The sequence below is a fragment of the Passer montanus genome, unplaced genomic scaffold, assembly GCF_014805655.1.
Source record: "Passer montanus isolate IOZ18808 unplaced genomic scaffold, ASM1480565v1 scaffold160, whole genome shotgun sequence".
Classification (NCBI taxonomy): Eukaryota; Metazoa; Chordata; class Aves; order Passeriformes; family Passeridae; genus Passer; species Passer montanus.
The window spans coordinates 330,582-346,944 of NW_024363161.1; the positions used below are offsets into that span (position 1 = coordinate 330,582).

Genomic DNA, 16,363 nt, shown 5'->3' on the forward strand with positions numbered 1-16,363 from the left:
GGGCGGCCCCGCGGCGCAGGAGGCCCCCGGGCGCCGGGCCGCTGTCATGGCGGCGGCGCCGCTGCCGGCCCTGGCCCTGCTCCCGGCCCTGCTCCTGCTGCCTCTGGCCGCCGCCGTCTACGAGGACCAAGTGGGCAAGTTCGACTGGTGAGCGCCGGGGTCGCGCCGGGTTGGGTCCCCGCTGCCGCGGGCAGGCCCTGTCCCGGTCCCATTCCGGCCGTTCCCTCTCGCAGGAGGCAGCAGTACGTGGGCAAGCTCAAGTTCGCCTCCCTGGAGGCCTCGCAGGGCTCGAAGAAGCTCGTTGTGGCTACGGAGGAGAACGTGGTGGCCGCCCTGAACTCGCGGAGCGGCGAAATCCGTGAGTGCGGCCGCTCGGGTGGCTGCGGGGCCGGGCGGGCGGGGGGCTCCGGGCCCTGCCTGAGGGCTCCGGGCCCTGCCTGAGGGCTGGCTCTGCGGGCAGCCCGCTTCAGCCACCGGAGTAACACAGGAATGCTTTTGCGGGACAAACGGCCTCTGCCCTGCTCTCTCTCGCAGTGTGGCGCCATGTGGACAAGGGCACCCCGGAGGGAGCCATCGATGCCATGCTGATCCACGGGCAGGGTAAGGGCTGTGGCAGAGGGATAGTGCCGTGATGGACTCTCGCAATTAACAGGCAAATGTCATGTGTATAGCTTAAGAAAAGTTTCATAGATTTATAGTTATGTGTTACCCCTCGTGTTGTTGTCAAGGGACAGCCAGGGTTGGGACATTTGGGAGGGTTGGGACATTTGGGAGGGCTGGGACATTTGGGAGGGTTGGTTGTCACTATGGAACACCTGACCTGCAGGCAGGATTTCAGGAAGAGATCTCCACCACTGGACAGAGAGGAAGGTGTGGATGGACAGACCTTTGGGAGTGGTTAAAGGGTTAAAAAGCCAAACCTCCATTGTGTGGGTGAGCACTGGTGGGGAAAATCCTCTGCTCCTGGCACTGTAACCTTTTCTCCATTCAGTCTTCTCTGGTATTTTTGGTCAGGTTTAATAAACCTTTCTAAGTTTCTGAACAGCCGGAGTAACACAGGAATGCTTTTGCGGGACAAACGGCCTCTGCCCTGCTCTCTCTCGCAGTGTGGCGCCATGTGGACAAGGGCACCCCGGAGGGAGCCATCGATGCCATGCTGATCCACGGGCAGGGTAAGGGCTGTGGCAGAGGGGTAGTGCCGTGATGGACTCTCGCAATTAACAGGCAAATGTCATGTGTATAGCTTAAGAAAAGTTTCATAGATTTATAGTTATGTGTTACCCCTCGTGTTGTTGTCAAGGGACAGCCAGGGTTGGGACATTTGGGAGGGGTGGTTGTCACTATGGAACACCTGACCTGCAGGCAGGATTTCAGGAAGAGATCTCCACCACTGGACAGAGAGGAAGGTGTGGATGGACGGACCTTTGGGAGGGGTTAAAGGGTTAAAAAGCCAAACCTCCATTGTGTGGGTGAGCACTGGTGGGGAAAATCCTCTGCTCCTGGCACTGTAACCTTTTCTCCATTCAGTCTTCTCTGGTATTTTTGGTCAGGTTTAATAAACCTTTCTAAGTTTCTGAACAGGGCGTAGCTGTGTCTCACAGGGGCACTGCTGGGGCTGCCAGGGCCCTGGAGCCAGCCTGGGGGCACAGAGCCCATCCTGTGTAGCTGTGTCTCACAGCTGGGGCACTGCTGGGGCTGCCAGGGCCCTGGAGCCAGCCTGGGGGCACAGAGCCCATCCCTGTGCTGGCCCGGGCTGGGTGCCAGCTGTGTGTCCCCTCCCTGTTCCCAGATGCCATCACCGTGTCCAGCGCTGGGCGGATCCTGCGCTCCTGGGACACCAACGTCGGGGGCTTGAACTGGGAGACCTCCCTGGACACTGGCAGGTGGGATTTCCTCTCTGCAGGCCCTGCTCTCCTTGTAGGGCTGCTCTGGGAAGGAAAAAACGGGTCACGGACTCGGTCTGGGCTTGCATTGTAGAGAAGGATTAGTCAGATGTAAAGTTTCCAAAACAAATTTTGGGTGAATTCTGTATGAATGCCTGAACCTTGCAGAGAATCCCAGAATTACTGAGGTTGGAAAAGCCCTCCCAGCCCATGGAGTCTAAGCTGTGACCTCCAGGGATGGGGACTCCAAACTTCCCTGGGCAGCCCCTGCCAAGGCCTGAGCACCCTTTCCATGGGGGAATTCCTCCTGAGCCTGCCCTGGCCCAGCCTGAGGCCGTTCCCTCTCCTCCTGTCCCTGTTCCCTGGAGCACAGCCCGACCCCCCGGCTGTCCCCTCCTGTCAGGAGCTGTGCAGAGCCACAGGGGACCCCTGAGCCTCCTTTTCTCCAGGCTGAGCCCCTTCCCAGCTCCCTCAACCTCTCCTGGTGCTCCAGCCCCTTCCCCAGGGTAAAATAGGAAAAGAATTCCCTAACTGCTGGTGCCTGTGCTCAGTTTCCAGGGCGCTGCCCTGGTGGGGCTCCCTGAGGCAGTGAAGTACGTGGCAGTGCTGAAGAAGGCAGCCCTGTCTCTGCACTACCTGTCCAACGGGCACCAGAAGTGGGTGGAACACCTGCCAGAAAGGTGAGAACACCTCTAAGGAGAGGTGTGAGCCCCTGGCCCGGGGCTGCACCTGCCTTGTGCTTGTGCAGACTGCCCTGTGAGAGGGTGATGCTTCATGCCTGCTGCCTGTCCTGCAGTGAGAGCACTCAGTACGAGCTGCTGTACTCCCGTGGCACTGGAGTGATCCACGTGGTTGGCATCGTTCCCCAGAGCCACCTGAACGTGCTGACCTTCAGCGTGGAGGATGGAGAAATCACAAGACAGGTAGGGAGCCAAAATGCTGGATTTGGTGTGAACAAATCCACTTCCAGCCCCGTGGTGCGGTGGGCAGAGAAATCAATGGTTGTGCCACAGAGAGCCCTCCCTTTCCCTGAGGCAATGCCTCCACACCAGGGATCTCATGGCTGAACGCCCTGACAGCCAAACTGAGCTGGCCTGGCAGCTGTCAGTCAGGATTATCCATAACCCTCAGGCTGACAGGTAGTTTTTCTGAGTCGTGGCTAAAAATAACTGACTTGACTTGTCTTTGTGTGCACATGGGTGCCGAGCTGTCCCTGTGCTGCCGAGCTGTCCCTGTGCTGCTGAGCTGGCCTGTGCTGCCGAGCTGGCCCTGTGCTGCTGAGCTGGCTGTGTCTCTCTGCAGGTGAGGGTGGCAGCCCCGTGGCTGGGGGCCCTGCAGGGCTCCTGCGCCGTGGTGGGCGAGGCCGTGCTGCTGTGCCTGGACACGGCCGCGCGCTCGCTGCACGTCTGCGCCCTGGACACGGAGCAGGACATGAGGCACATCCCCCTGCAGGTGAGCACTCCTGTTGGAACTGGTTCCCTCTGGTGACAGCCTGCTCAGAGAGAGAGAAAGCTAGATAAGTTTTCCCAAAATCAGCCTGGGAAACATGAGGGAGCTGGAAAGAGAGAGTTCTAAACAATCTGCACCTGATGTTGTAATAAGGTGTATTGCCCATAAGTTTCTTTACCAAAGGATGGCTTCTTAATTAGCCGGTGGGGATGGTGTTTTAATTAAAGGATGGATTAGGTCTACCTGTAGCAAATTAGGGTATAAAAAGCAATGGGTTTTTAATAAAGTGAATTAGCCTTCTGTGAATGTCTTGAGGGTATATGTCACTTATTACCCGGTCCAGACCTGTTATGGTGACATCTCCTCAGTCTGTTGGTGAACTGGGGGGTGATTGGAGATGGGGGGTCATGCTCTGGAAATTGAGGGAAGGGTGGAAAAGCTTTTTGTCTATTCTTCCTTCTGGATCAATGTCTTCTGAGCTTTACTCCAGTGGAACCTCAGCCTTCCCTGCTCCTGCTCTGTCCCCTGACTCAGGGAATCTCTGACTGCTGCTGGGGGGAGGGAGCTGTTGGTCTCAGGACAGCTCCCCCAGCACATGTGCTTGTCTCCCCTGCAGTCCCTGGAGCTGGAGTTTGCAGATGACTTCCAGGCCAGGATCTTGGCCACTCAGCCCAGTGTGACCAGCGCCTCACGGACTCAGTTCTTCCTGCAGCTGTCCCCAAGCCACTTCTCCCTGCTGCAGTACAAGCAGGGGCTGCTCAGCCACCTCCGGGACTTCCAGCAGGTACCAGGACAGGGCCAAGTGCAGCTGGGCGTCCTTCACACTGCTGGGCCAGCTGCCAGGTTCTAAAAGTCTCAGTAACTCTGGGCAGCATGGCTCAAAAACCTGTGGCAGCTTAACTGTTTCATCTCTATGAGAAGTAGGTCTGTCTTGGTTTTGAGCTGGGGGGAATTTTACAATTTAAAATTTGGCTGTGACAGTTCATCTGCTTTTAATTTCACTGGTTTTATTTACTTCACAAATACTTTTTGGTGAGGTTTGGGAGGGGTTAATTGAAGGTATTTTTAATGATTTCTTGATACTTTTTTTCCTTTTCCAGGCAGCTCTAGTGAGTTTTGCAACGACCGGGGAGAAGACGGTGGCTGCTGTCCTGACATGCAGGAGTGAACTGGTCAGCACAATTCTGTCCTCTGGCACCAGCCCAGCTCTGGGGATGTGCACTGGGGCTGGGCTCCACTGCTGTTTCACAGGGCCAGGGATGGGGAGCCCCTTGAGGAAGAGGAGGATTTGATAAGTTTTAGTGGTAACACAAGCAGGGCTTGATTATGTCCAGCTCAGGCTGTGCCTGGCTCAGTGAATATCCTGTTTCAGGAAGGTGGGCATGTGACAAGGAGTTGCTTTCCTGTCCACAGAGATTTCAGTTCTTGGGGATACCAAACATACTTTCATTTTTACCAGAAACAGAACAGAACAAAGCTATTTCTTGCTTGATGTCACAGGCAAGCTGAGATTTGTCAGGCAATTGAAAACCTAATTTTTTTTTATACTTTACTGATGTCTGAAGCCATGTTACATCTCCTCTCATCCTCACTTCAGAAGCCTGGGAGCTCTGATGGCCTCCACGCTGGCAGCACTCTGGAGGATGCCCGGAGGCAGGTATGGGGTGCTCTTGTCCCAAGTTCTTCTCAGTCCATTTTATTCCTTCACCTGCAGGAGCAGAATGACAGAGGTCTGACATCAGCTGTACAGCCTAAAAAACAGCCTAAAAATATCTTGAAGTCCCAGTTTTTGCTGGGCATGGAATTGTGCTGCAGGATTTGGTGTGGTGTGGGTGTAACCCCTGTTTTCTGCCCATTGCTACAGGATTCCTTAACCTGCTCCAATCAAACCTACAACATAAACCTCTACCTGGTTGAAACTGGGCAAAGATTGTTGGACACCACAATCACCTTTAGCCTGGAGCAAGGAGGGGCCAAACCACAGCAGGTGAGCAGTGAGGGGTTATTTCAGTCCCTGCAGTGCCCCCCCTTCCCTGATTTGCAGGATGGGAGCTCTTCAGTCAAGGGGAAAAGCATTCCAGGGATTACAGCATCATTTTGCTCTGGTTTCTCCTGATTTGTTCAAGGAGATGATGTGATCATTAATCTTACTGATTTCCTTGCCTTTTTGTTTTGTTTTGTTTTTCCCAGCTGTACATCCAGGTTTTCCTGAAGAAGGATGACTCCGTGGGGTACCGAGCCTTGGTGCAGACAGAGGACCACATGCTCATGTTCCTCCAGCAGCCAGGTGACTCTCAAAACCAGCTTCCTTCCTTCGTAACAGTCACCAGGAGAAAATTCTGTGTCCTCAGGGGTTGTATTTTATCATTACTTTCCTTGGAAGCTGAAAAAATTAATTTAACTCTTCTGAGTCCCATGAGAGACACAGGAGACTCTTTCACCCTCACCCGGACGAACAGTTCTGCCCTGCTTTGTGTGGGCAGAGCCTTTGGATTTCAGGGGGTTTCTGCAGAGTTCAAAGCTCTTTTTGTAGGATGAGAGTGTAAATTCTGGTGTAGATCTTCCTCAGAGATTTTCAGAAAAGGTTCTCATGGCAAAAATGTTAATTTGCAGAAAGGGTTGAAAATCCCATCTCGGCGACAGGAATTTTGTGGGGCTCTAAAGGAATCCAGGAGTTCACACTGTGAATCTCTTATTCTAAATGACTGTAACCCTTCTAAAGCACCAGATTGCTTTTACTGATCCTGAAATTTTCTTCCCAGAAGTGGCTCCTGTTGCATGAAGTATTTGTCTTTTATGAAATAATTAAGTTAATTATGTTAGATATTTATACACTGTTTTGCATTTAATTTAGAGGTGGTTTGCATTTCAGGATTGCACTGAAAGATACTCTTATATTGAGTAAGTCAATTCCCAAATATTAAGTTGATTTTTCCAATATTCTTACTTCTTTCCAGGAAAAGTTGTGTGGAGTAGAGAGGAGTCACTGGCAGAGGTGGTAAGCTTGGAGATGGTGGATCTGCCTCTGACAGGTGCACAGGCTGAGCTGGAGGGAGAATTTGGAAAAAAAGCAGGTGAGTTCAACAGAATTACCTCTGTGAGTTTGTTTTCCTTCCTAAATAAATGTCTTTATTGTTTTTTGTTTACTCTGAGCTGAGAGATTAATTTAAATCTCTACTGATGCCAGTTAAAATGAGCAGAAATAAACCCTTTTCTGTCTAAACTTTGGAAATCCAGTCCAGGTGACATGAATATGTGACATTGTTACATTAAAAAAACAGCAGCAGGAGGAGGGATTTGGGCCATGTCTCCTGAATGTTTCCTGTGACTCTTTCTGGAAGACTCGTTTCCAATAGCTTTGTTTTTGTTTTTGTTTTGTTTTTTGCTTTGTTTTATCTTTCCTTGCTGTCCTGGATGCAGCCATCCAAGGTAACCCCATCCTGCATGGAGTGTGCTCTGCTCCTGCCTAATGCTTCCTGGTGCCACTGGTCCCCTCTGCTTGCTCTCCTCAGGGGCTGAAACAGAGTTGAAATCCAGTGTTTTGGTTACTTTAAGAAGTTGAATATAAACCCTGATTGGGCAGAATTAAGTGATTTTAATTCCTCTGAGTGCAGAGGGATTTCTGGAGAGGTGGGGGAGCTGTAGGTGGGCACAGTGAGAAGGAACACAAAATCCTCTGCATGAAGGTTTGCTTTCAGTTGGTCATTCATATTTTGGAATGAGTGTGGAGTGGGAAAGGTTGGTAAATGCCAGAGTGTGTCCCAAAAATGGCAACTGTAGCTAACTGCAGAGGGGGAGGCAAGGAGCTAGCCCAGGTTTGTGCATGGCAGCCTTTGACAGCACAGTTTCAGCTCTGGGGTGGGACAGGTGTGTTTTCCCTCCTGGTGTCACTGTGGTGCTCCTTGCAGATGGTTTGCTGGGAATGTTCCTGAAAAGACTCTCATCCCAGCTCATCCTGCTGCAAGCCTGGACTGCCCACCTCTGGAAGATGTTCTATGATGCCAGGAAGCCTCGGAGCCAGATTAAAAATGAGATTAACATTGACAATTTGGCCAGAGACGAGTTCAACCTCCAGAAAATGATGGTGATGGTCACTGCCTCGGGCAAGGTGAGGAGGCCAGGGCAGGAATCTGTTTCCAGGCTGGAGCAAAGAGTCTCAGCTCTGAATTCTCAGCCCTGTTTTTAGCCAGGCTTGGGCAGAAATAATGGGAAGATGCACAGGATGTTTTGTGGTGTCTTTAAAGGGAAACTAAGACTCAGCTTTCTTTGGGATATGACAGAGGAGGATGTAGTGCTTGAATGGCAGAGGTGTTTTCCTAAACTTTGGCTTTCCTGTGTTTCCCATGTATTTTTCCTCAGCTTTTTGGCATTGAGAGCAGCTCTGGCACCATCCTGTGGAAGCAATACCTCAGGAATGTGAGACCAGGCTCCTCCTTCAAGCTGATGGTGCAGAGAACAACAGCCCATTTCCCCCACCCCCCACAGTGCACTCTGCTTGTCAAGGACAAGGTGAGGCCCTTTCCTGCCCCTCCACTGGGCATGGAAATCTGCCCTTGCACAGGGCAATAAAAACATCTTCTTGGGCATCATCTGGTTGCCACTGATGTGGGGATGGCAGGGGAGAAAGGTCTGGAGGGAAGCAGACACAGGAGCCTGGGTATGATCGTGGTTGTTATGGACAAGTGCAGAGTAAATGTTTGGACAAATGTGTGTTTCCAAACAGAATATTTTCAGGATGGAGTAGCTGAACACAGGGTATGAATAGTCAACACCAGCAAGTAACAGTAAGAAAAACACTCTTTTCTTTTGACTTAAACAAGAGGCAAAACTTAACCTGTTTTTCAGGAAACCAAGATGAGTTTTCTGTACGTCTTTAACCCTATCTTTGGGAAGAGAAGCCAAGTAGCTCCTCCTGTTCTGAAACGTCCCATTCTCCAGACTTTGCTTCTGCCTATTATGGATCAAGACTATGCCAAAGTGCTGCTCCTGATTGATGATGAGTACAAGGTGAATTGCTTTGCCTGGAGGCAGTTTTCTGTACATTCTGGTTAATTATTCCCCTCCCTTTTGGAACAAGATGGAAAAAAATGCCATTGAGCCACATTTCACACAAAACTATGAGGTTATTCTGGTAAGACAGACCATATCTTGATAAACATGTTAGAAATAATATTTCTGGTTCATTCTGGGGTGGATTTTTTGTCTGTATCAGTTGTTTTTGACCTGTGCTTCAATTTCTCTTTTCCAGGTTACACCTTTCCCAGCCACTAAAAATGTCCTTCGCCAGCTAGAAGAAATAGCCCATTCCATCTATTTTTACCTAGTTGATGCTGAGCAGGGAAAACTCTCTGGATTCAGGCTGAAAAAGGTATGGAAGGCCCATTGCACTTCCCTGAATGCCCTGTGGGTAATGGCAGATCTCAGCTCCCTTCATGGAGCTTTGCTCAGCTGAACATTCAGCCTCAAAATGTGCCGAAGGAGCTTGAGAAATCCCAAAGCAAGGGAATCTGCATCCTGCTGGTGGAGATGGTGTTCTTGGAAGGCGAGATCCAAGCTCCCACATGCTTTTTCCCTGCAGGACCTGAGCACAGAGGAGATCTGGGAGGTGGCCATCCCCACGGAGGTGCAGAGGATTGTGGCTGTCAAGGGGAAGAGGTCCAACGAGCACGTGCACTCCCAGGGCCGCGTCATGGGCGACCGCAGCGTCCTCTACAAGGTGCTGCTGCAGCTCTCTGTTGGCTTTCTGTTGAGGGCTTACCCCGTGGGAAGATCCCAGTACCATTCCCTACCCTGGGATGAGGTGGCCTGTGGTGCCAGCTTTTCTTTGTGGGCACCAGTGTCTCTGGGAGAACGCTCACTTTGATGTTTTAATGTGGACGTTAAGTCAGTCAGAGTCTGAATTGTGGAAATAGCAGCTTGATTTCTTGAGGTGATTTGTGCTAACTTGTTCACAACATGCCCGGTGCCAGATGAAGAGCAGGAAGGAGGTGTCTGTGGCTCTCACAGGGGGTCTCAGCTGTTTCTCCTTCGTCCCCAGTCCCTGAACCCCAACCTGCTGGCCGTGGTGACCGAGAGCACGGACACGCACCACGAGCGCACCTTCATCGGGATCTACCTGATGGACGGGGTCACGGGCAGGATCATCCACTCCTCCGTGCAGAAGAAGGCCAAGGGGCCCGTGCACATGGTGCACTCAGAGAACTGGGTGGTGGTAAGTGCTGCTTGTTTGGGGCTGCCCCTGAAATCACGAGCTGGACAATATCAAGGTGATAAAAAGCAGTGATCTGTAATGAGGGTCCTTCATGGTGCAAATGTGGCAAAATACACATGTAAAGGCAGACTCTGACAGTTTTGTAAGTTTAACAAATTAGCATACTGAAATCATCCAGTTAGAGGGTCAGTGAATGAAGTAATCCCCCCTTTCAATTCTGCCCCCACTGAAGCCTGCCCTAGCTTCTAGCTCCCCATTTATTATGTCTATGACAGATGGAGAAAATGAGATGTCTTTAATTCACTATATAGCAAAGACTAAATAAGATTGCAGCAAGGTTTGCTTATTGTTCTAAAATCTAAGGGAGGGGTAGGAAGGTGCTACAGTTACTGAAGGAGCTGTATAACTGTATAATAGTAATCTACAGAGCTATAAATAGATGGAAAATTTATAAAAAGCAAAGATCTTTTTGGCATGGAGGCAGTTTTGTGACCCCCCCTCTGTGATTTCCCTGGCTATTCCCTGATCCTCCTGGATCTCCTGGCTGCAGTACCAGTACTGGAACACGAAGGCCCGGCGCAACGAGTTCACAGTGCTGGAGCTCTACGAGGGCACAGAGCAGTACAACGCCACAGCCTTCAGCTCCCTGGACCGCCCCGTGCTGCCCCAGGTCCTCCAGCAGTCCTACATCTTCCCCTCTGCCATCAGTGCCATGGAGGCCACCATCACCGAGCGCGGCATCACCAGCCGCCACCTGCTCGGTGAGTGCCTGCTGGGGGAGAGGGCAGCTCTGAAATGCAGCCAAATCCACTCAGCTGCCCGAAAGTCGTGCCTGGGGGTTGTGCTGGACTCCTGCAAGTGCAGGGATAGGCACCAGGAGTGTGTCTCTGTTGGCTGTCAGGAATGGCCACGAGGTGCCAGACTCATTCCAGTGGTGCCCAGAGCAGCAATGGCCATAAACTAAAACCCAGTGAGTTTCACTCCAAGGAAGAACTTTTCCTTGAGGGTGGCAGAGCAGTGGCACAGGTGCCTGGGGAGGGTCTGGGATTTCCCTTTCTGAAGACATTCCAAACCCCCTGGATGCATTCCTGAGTCTCCTGCTCCTGGTGACCCAAGGGTTGAACTGGGTGATCCCCAGAAGGCCCTTCCAACCCTGGCTTTTCTGGCTTTCTGTGATTTTTGAGATGCTTTTCTTTTAATGCACAGTGGGGCTTCCCTCTGGGGCCATCCTGTCCCTTCCCAAGGCTCTGCTGGACCCTCGGCGCCCGGAGATCCCCACGGAGCAGAGCAGGTAGGGAGGGATGAGAACCTCTCTTCTGGGCTCTGCAGAGGGCTCAGTTTTGTGTGAAGGGGAACAACTTGTCCTGCCTGGACTCAGAGGAGTCTTGGCACAGAATGAAGGGAAGTTCCTTCAGGTCAGAGGTTGGACTCGGTGATCTTGGAGGTCCTTCCCAACCTGGAGGATTCTGTGCTTCTGCTCCCAGTCTGAGATGATGGGATGTGTTTGTCTGTATTAGAGCAGGTCAGGCCTTGAACCAGCCTGGTGTCTGTTCTCAGGGAGGAGCAGTCAGAGCAACTGGATATTTTAGAGTTACACTTACTTGTATAAGTTTCACTTAGCCTGACCCGACTGATACATTTGATTTTCCTCCTGCAGCAGTAATGAATCTGCACTGGGAAAAGCTCCCAGACTTGCTGGTTTAGGGTAGCTTTTGATGACCAGGAGGCTCTGGTGCAGCTGCTGTGTGCTGCCTGGCTGGGGTTTGATGTCTCGTGGTGCCTTGCAGGGAGGAGAACCTGATCCCGTACTCACCAGACGTGCAGATCCACGCCGAGAGGTTCATCAACTACAACCAGACCATCTCCAGGATGAGGGGGATTTACACAGCCCCCTCTGGCCTCGAGTCCACGTGCCTGGTGAGAGCAGGGGGCGGCCCCAGTGTGCAGTTTGGGGTGGATCTGGGTGCTGTGACCCCATGACGGGCTGCTCGCACACAACCATCGCTCCGTTCTGTTCAGTCTGTCCCCTGAGGGGGGTTCCATGCTCCAGGCTGCATCCCCAGCTGCTGCTCTCCCCCCTGCAGGTCGTAGCCTACGGGCTGGACATCTTCCAGACGCGGGTGTACCCCTCCAAGCAGTTTGACGTGCTCAAGGACGACTACGACTACGTGCTGATCAGCAGCGTGCTCTTCGGGCTGGTCTTTGCCACCATGATCACCAAGAGGCTGGCCCAGGTGAAGCTGCTGAACCGGGCCTGGCGCTGAGGGGGCCCAGCCCGGAGAGCAGCAGGGCTGGCATCCCAGCCCCCCAGGCCTCTGCTCCTTTTGGCTGGAAGGTGTTTGTGAGGAACAGCTGCTGGAGGAGCAAAGGCTGCGCTGCCCGCGAGGAGAAACGGAAGAGATGAAAAAGAGAGACTTCTTGAGTCTGGTCTGACTGGAAAAGAAGGTCCCAAATCTCCCTTAAAGCCCCAGAATCAGTGTGTCCCTGGTGGTGGTGAAGAGAATCCTGAGGATGTGTGTCCTGCTCGTCCTGGGCTCTCCCTGGGTGCCAGCTGTGCCCCACATCTGGCAGCAAGGAGGGCTCTTCCTGCTGTGAGGAAGAGACCTTGGGTGATTTCTGTAGGAAAAATGTTGGGATTTGTGTGTCTGGCAGTGGGAAACGGCCTCATGGAGCCACTGACAGAGCTGCAGAGCAAGGGAAGAATTTCAGCCTGAAGTCTCTCCATGTTCTTTATTTATTGTGACAACATCAGTTCCTTCCCATTTGTTTGTAAATTTTCCTGCATTTTTTTTGTGTTCAGCACTGGGGTTAAGGTGGGTGGTTCAGGGGGAGGAGCCTCTCAGCATTTCTCAGTGTTTCTCTGAACGCTGGATTTCAGTTGTTAAGATCCAGTTTGACATCGGGTTTGTCCCCAGGAGTGGCTGTGTCCTCCCCCACCCTCCAGTGTGCAGGTCCCAAAATAAAGCTGCGGAGCAGGGAGAGTTTGGGCTGCTGAAGTCTTTCTTGGGCTGTTTGAGGGGCTTGGGGGCTGTTTAAGGGGGCATTTGTGGCTGGTCAGGTGGGTTTGGGGATGTTAGGTGGGTTTGGGGATTACTGAGGTGATTTTGTGGGGATATTTGGGAGGGGTTTTTGGGGCTATTTAGGTGGATTTTGGGGCTATTTGCGTGGGTGTTGGGGGGCTATTGAGGTGTGGTTTTGGGACCACTGAGGTGGGTTTTGGGGTTGTTCAAGTGGTTTTATGGGGCTATTTCAGTGGGTTTCGAGCTACTTAAGGGGATTTTTGGCTGTTTAAGTGGGGATTTTTTTGGTATTTACCTGGGGGGGGGTTGTTTCCTTATTTAAGTGCATTGGGGGACTCCTGAAGCAGGGATTTTTCCGCTGTTCCAGTGGTTTTGGGGTTTTTGGATGATTTCTGGGACCCCCCCAAGCCCTCCCTGCCCCGGGGCGGCCGCGGGGGCGGGGCGCGCGCACGGCGCATGCGCGGGGCCCCGCCCCGGAGCCCGGCGGGGCTGCGGCTGCCCGGGCAGAGCCCCGAGCTCCGTCGCGGCTGCTCCCGCTGTCCCGGGGCCGGAGCGCTCGGAGGTGCCCTCGGGCCCCATAACGGGCTGAGGGTGCCCGCCCGGCCGCAGCACCGCGGACAGGCGCCCGCCGAGAGGCTTCGCGACTGTTCTTGTGGTTTTGTTTTGTCCAGGCGTGTCACAGTCTGCCCGCTTGGGCCGTGGGAAGTGTTGTCTCACCGGGCTCGGGGTGACCAGACTTCCCTCTAAGTCTTTTCCACTGCATTGCTTCTCCTGTTTTAAGTCGATATAAAGCAGAACCAAATCAAGTCTGCCTTGTCTTAACCACACAGGTCAGAGCATAAGAGTACCCACTGCAGCGACTTAATTCAACTTACAGCTTGTTTTATGATCTAAAACACGAGATGTGAATGCCACAGCATCATGCTCACTTACAGAGATAAAACCCCAGCCACAATAAGTTGTTAGGAAACATGAAATAACCAGTGCACTGAGGAAGGTGGTAAAGTAGTGCCTTGTGGTGTTTTGTTTGATGTAGAATGGCTGAGTGGATGCTTCAGATTCAGAGTGAATTGGAGGAGTTGTGTGCCTGCACACACAGGGCAGTTGTTCCCCCGGGAGCTGCCCCCTCGGTGCCCATGGGTTTGGGCAGTTCTTTGGCCACTCTCTGCTTTAGGGACCGTTCTGGTGTCAGTTTTCCCCAAGCAGCTCTCCTGTCCTTGTGCCTGAGGTTCATTAGTGGAGTGTTCCAGGGACTCTGGAGTGGATCCTCTTGAGTTCCGGGAGAGGGCTGTTTCCTCCTTTAGAGGCAACATTGATTCAGTTTTCCACTCCAGACAGCAGTTTGTTGCCTCCGAGCAGCTCTGCCGGGGGTTGGAGTTGTGTGTCTGGTGGTCTGGCAGGATTTGGGCTCTTGCAGGATGGTATTTTTTGATTCATGCCTTGGTGTGCTGTGCTAAATGACTGAGGAATAAATACAACTTGTTCGTGTCTGGAGCTGTGCCTTTCTGTGCTGAACAGGAATCTGTCTTTAGATTTCTCACAGAAAATCTTTTATGTGTTCAAGTTATTTTTAGGAGGCAGTTGTTCAGCTCTTGATGGTGTCAGCCAACCCCAAAGTGCCTGGATTCCCCTTAAATAAACTTGGTGCAGTGACAGTGAAATCAGCAGTATTACTCTTTTCAAAATAAAACAATAAACTCCTTTTTTAGCTACTCTGGTATTTCATTTATAAGTTTAACCATCATCAGGGTACCAGTGTCTCTATTAGCAGGTGTCTTCAAGAACTGACAGAAATTAGGCCCTTCTTTGGCATAAATGATGGAATACTGGCTTGGAAAGGTGCAGTGGAGGGGAACTCCAGGTCTGTGAAGCCACTGCAGGCTCTTGTTTGGGGAAGGGATTTCCACAGGGGGAACTGCACCTGGAGCAGTGCCTTCCCCAGGAGGAGGCTGCTTGGTGCCCTGCCCCGAGGACAGGCTGTGTTTGGGGCTGCCAGGGTGGGGACAGGCTGTGTTTGGGGCTCTCAGGATGGGGACAGGCTGTGTTTGGGGCTGCCAGGATGGGGACAGGCTGTGTTTGGGGCTCTCAGGACAGGCTGTGTTTGGGGCTCTCAGGATGGGGACAGGCTGTGTTTGGGGCTGTCAGGACAGGCTGTGTTTGGGGCTCTCAGGATGGGGACAGGCTGTGTTTGGGGCTCTCAGGATGGGGACAGTCTGTGTTTGGGGCTCTCAGGATGGGGACAGGCTGTGTTTGGGGCTCTCAGCACTGGGGAGCAGAGCCAAGGCAGGGGCTGGGGTTTGCTGCTGATTAACGTGTACAGTGACACTGACTTCTCTCAGCCTGAGCAGTGAGCTTCCCTGGGAAGCAAAACCCCTCTAAGCAATAAAGCACAGTCCAGAGGCTCGAAAGTCATAATTAAAGCTCACTGTGTGCTCAGAATAACACTCCAGCACATCCCAGATTGAGCTGTTATCTTCTGTCCATGGTTATTTGCAAGGATTGATGATGACCTGACTGCTGCCTTCCACTTTGCATTATCATAACATCCACAGTGTGTTTAAGTCAAACTCAAACCTCCCATTGCCCAATCCCTATCTCGTGCTGGATTCTGCACCTCTGTGTTCTTTATACCCTGTGGGCACTGTGTGGTGCACAGCTTGACCTATGCAGTAATTTAGGAGCTGCCAGCCTCTCCTGTACTCTGTTATTCCCAAATTGTTCTAATTTGTTCTCTTAACAATGCTTACATACATCTGCTGCTGCTGGCTTGGAGTTGGGCTGAGAGGTAGGTGAGCAAAATGAATGTCTGAAAAGGAGAGAGCACAGACTGCTTTGCATGTTCAGTCTCTGTCTCTTCCTCACCAGAGCAGTTCTGGCAGGAGAGGGTGAGGTGAGGCCTGAGGTGTTGGAACTCGGTCGTGTGACGCTGTTGAATATATTCCAGTAAAGCCTCTCTCATCATGTTCTATTTTTCTATTTGTATTTCAGCTTTTTAGGCAGACTAAATAAAACCTCAGCCCTAGGAAATCAAACTGCAAAGCTGACAAGTATTTCTTTCTGCTAATTTTTGTGGAGAAATGGTTCTGTTCCAGAGTTGTTTCTGTTCTGGCTGCACCTCCTGTTACAGCTGGAAACCATAGCTTAGGGTGCAAAAAGGGCAGGTGACTGGGCATAAACTGGGCTTTGTTCAGGTCAGCAGGGAGTGGTGAAATCGTGGTTGGAGCTGGGTACAGGCTGTGCCATGGGCTGCTGCCCTCTGCTCCCACCTGCCCTCCAGGAATCACCTCTGGCCCAGAGCTGGAGAAGCCTGGCTGGGTTTGGAGAGGCAGAGTGAAGCTGAGTCTAATAATCTGTTCTTCCAGCTTGCTCGTTTCACTGCATGAAAGTGTGCAAGAAAGTAAATTGATTGATTAGAAGGCAGATATGCACATCCCTTAGTCTTGTCACAGGAAAAGCAAGAGCAAAAAGTAGGTGAGGAGGCAGAGCAGTTTGTGTTCTCCGTGTGTGTGCAGGTGGGCTGTGGTGGGACACCTCTAAGGTGTCACCTCTGCCGTGAAAGGCTGATCTCTGAGGCAGTGAGTGTAGCTCAGAAGCCTCAGGGACTCTGCCTCACCTGCCCAGTTCCCCCCAGGTGTCCCAGGTGCTGTGCCTGTGTGTGCTGCAGTGCTGCAGCTGCCTGCTTTGATGCCTCTGATCTGCAGCCTTGCACAAACTCCAGTTGCCTCGGTGCCGTGCAGGGAAGGGAATGCCTGTGCTCCAGGCCTGGCAAATCCTGCCAGCCTTAGCAGAACACTCAGTCC

General features: G+C 52.1%; 2 protein-coding genes across 4 annotated transcripts in view; both read left to right on the forward strand.

The window, feature by feature from the left end:
* Positions 1-6: 6 nt before the first annotated feature.
* Positions 7-12,524, forward strand: EMC1 (ER membrane protein complex subunit 1). Of its 3 annotated transcripts, none has more exons than XM_039703149.1 (24): positions 7-147; positions 234-358; positions 535-600; positions 1,790-1,883; positions 2,435-2,563; positions 2,680-2,806; positions 3,186-3,335; positions 3,949-4,116; positions 4,433-4,504; positions 4,930-4,989; positions 5,197-5,319; positions 5,523-5,619; positions 6,290-6,406; positions 6,753-6,761; positions 7,241-7,440; positions 7,692-7,841; positions 8,178-8,339; positions 8,581-8,700; positions 8,911-9,048; positions 9,370-9,543; positions 10,094-10,304; positions 10,750-10,834; positions 11,331-11,460; positions 11,628-12,524. In XM_039703149.1, exons 1-24 carry the CDS (start codon positions 47-49, stop codon positions 11,805-11,807), a joined length of 2,988 nt encoding a protein of 995 aa, XP_039559083.1. In that variant the 5' UTR covers positions 7-46; the 3' UTR covers positions 11,808-12,524. The 3 variants fall into 3 exon arrangements, with proteins under 3 accessions (XP_039559083.1, XP_039559084.1, XP_039559085.1); XM_039703150.1 differs by lacking the exon at positions 535-600 and adding an exon at positions 1,107-1,172; XM_039703151.1 differs by lacking the exon at positions 6,753-6,761.
* A 495-nt stretch (positions 12,525-13,019) lies between these two features.
* UBR4 (ubiquitin protein ligase E3 component n-recognin 4) overlaps positions 13,020-16,363 on the forward strand; it is an 85,069-nt gene continuing 81,725 nt past the window's right edge. Inside the window, exons 1-2 of the mRNA XM_039703158.1 lie at positions 13,020-13,261; positions 15,337-15,348. Of these exons, the coding sequence (XP_039559092.1) occupies positions 13,020-13,261; positions 15,337-15,348 (254 nt within the window). The remainder of the gene's footprint in view (positions 13,262-15,336; positions 15,349-16,363) is intronic.

Excerpts from the sequence above, each read along its gene's own strand:
- EMC1 (XM_039703149.1), top strand. The coding sequence starts at position 47 with ATGGCGGCGGCGCCGCTGCCGGCCCTGGCCCTGCTCCCGGCCCTGCTC. Across the intron at positions 1,884-2,434 it reads ACCTCCCTGGACACTGGCAG|TTTCCAGGGCGCTGCCCTGG; the intron begins GTGGGATTTCCT and ends GCCTGTGCTCAG. Across the intron at positions 4,990-5,196 it reads TGGAGGATGCCCGGAGGCAG|GATTCCTTAACCTGCTCCAA; the intron begins GTATGGGGTGCT and ends CCATTGCTACAG.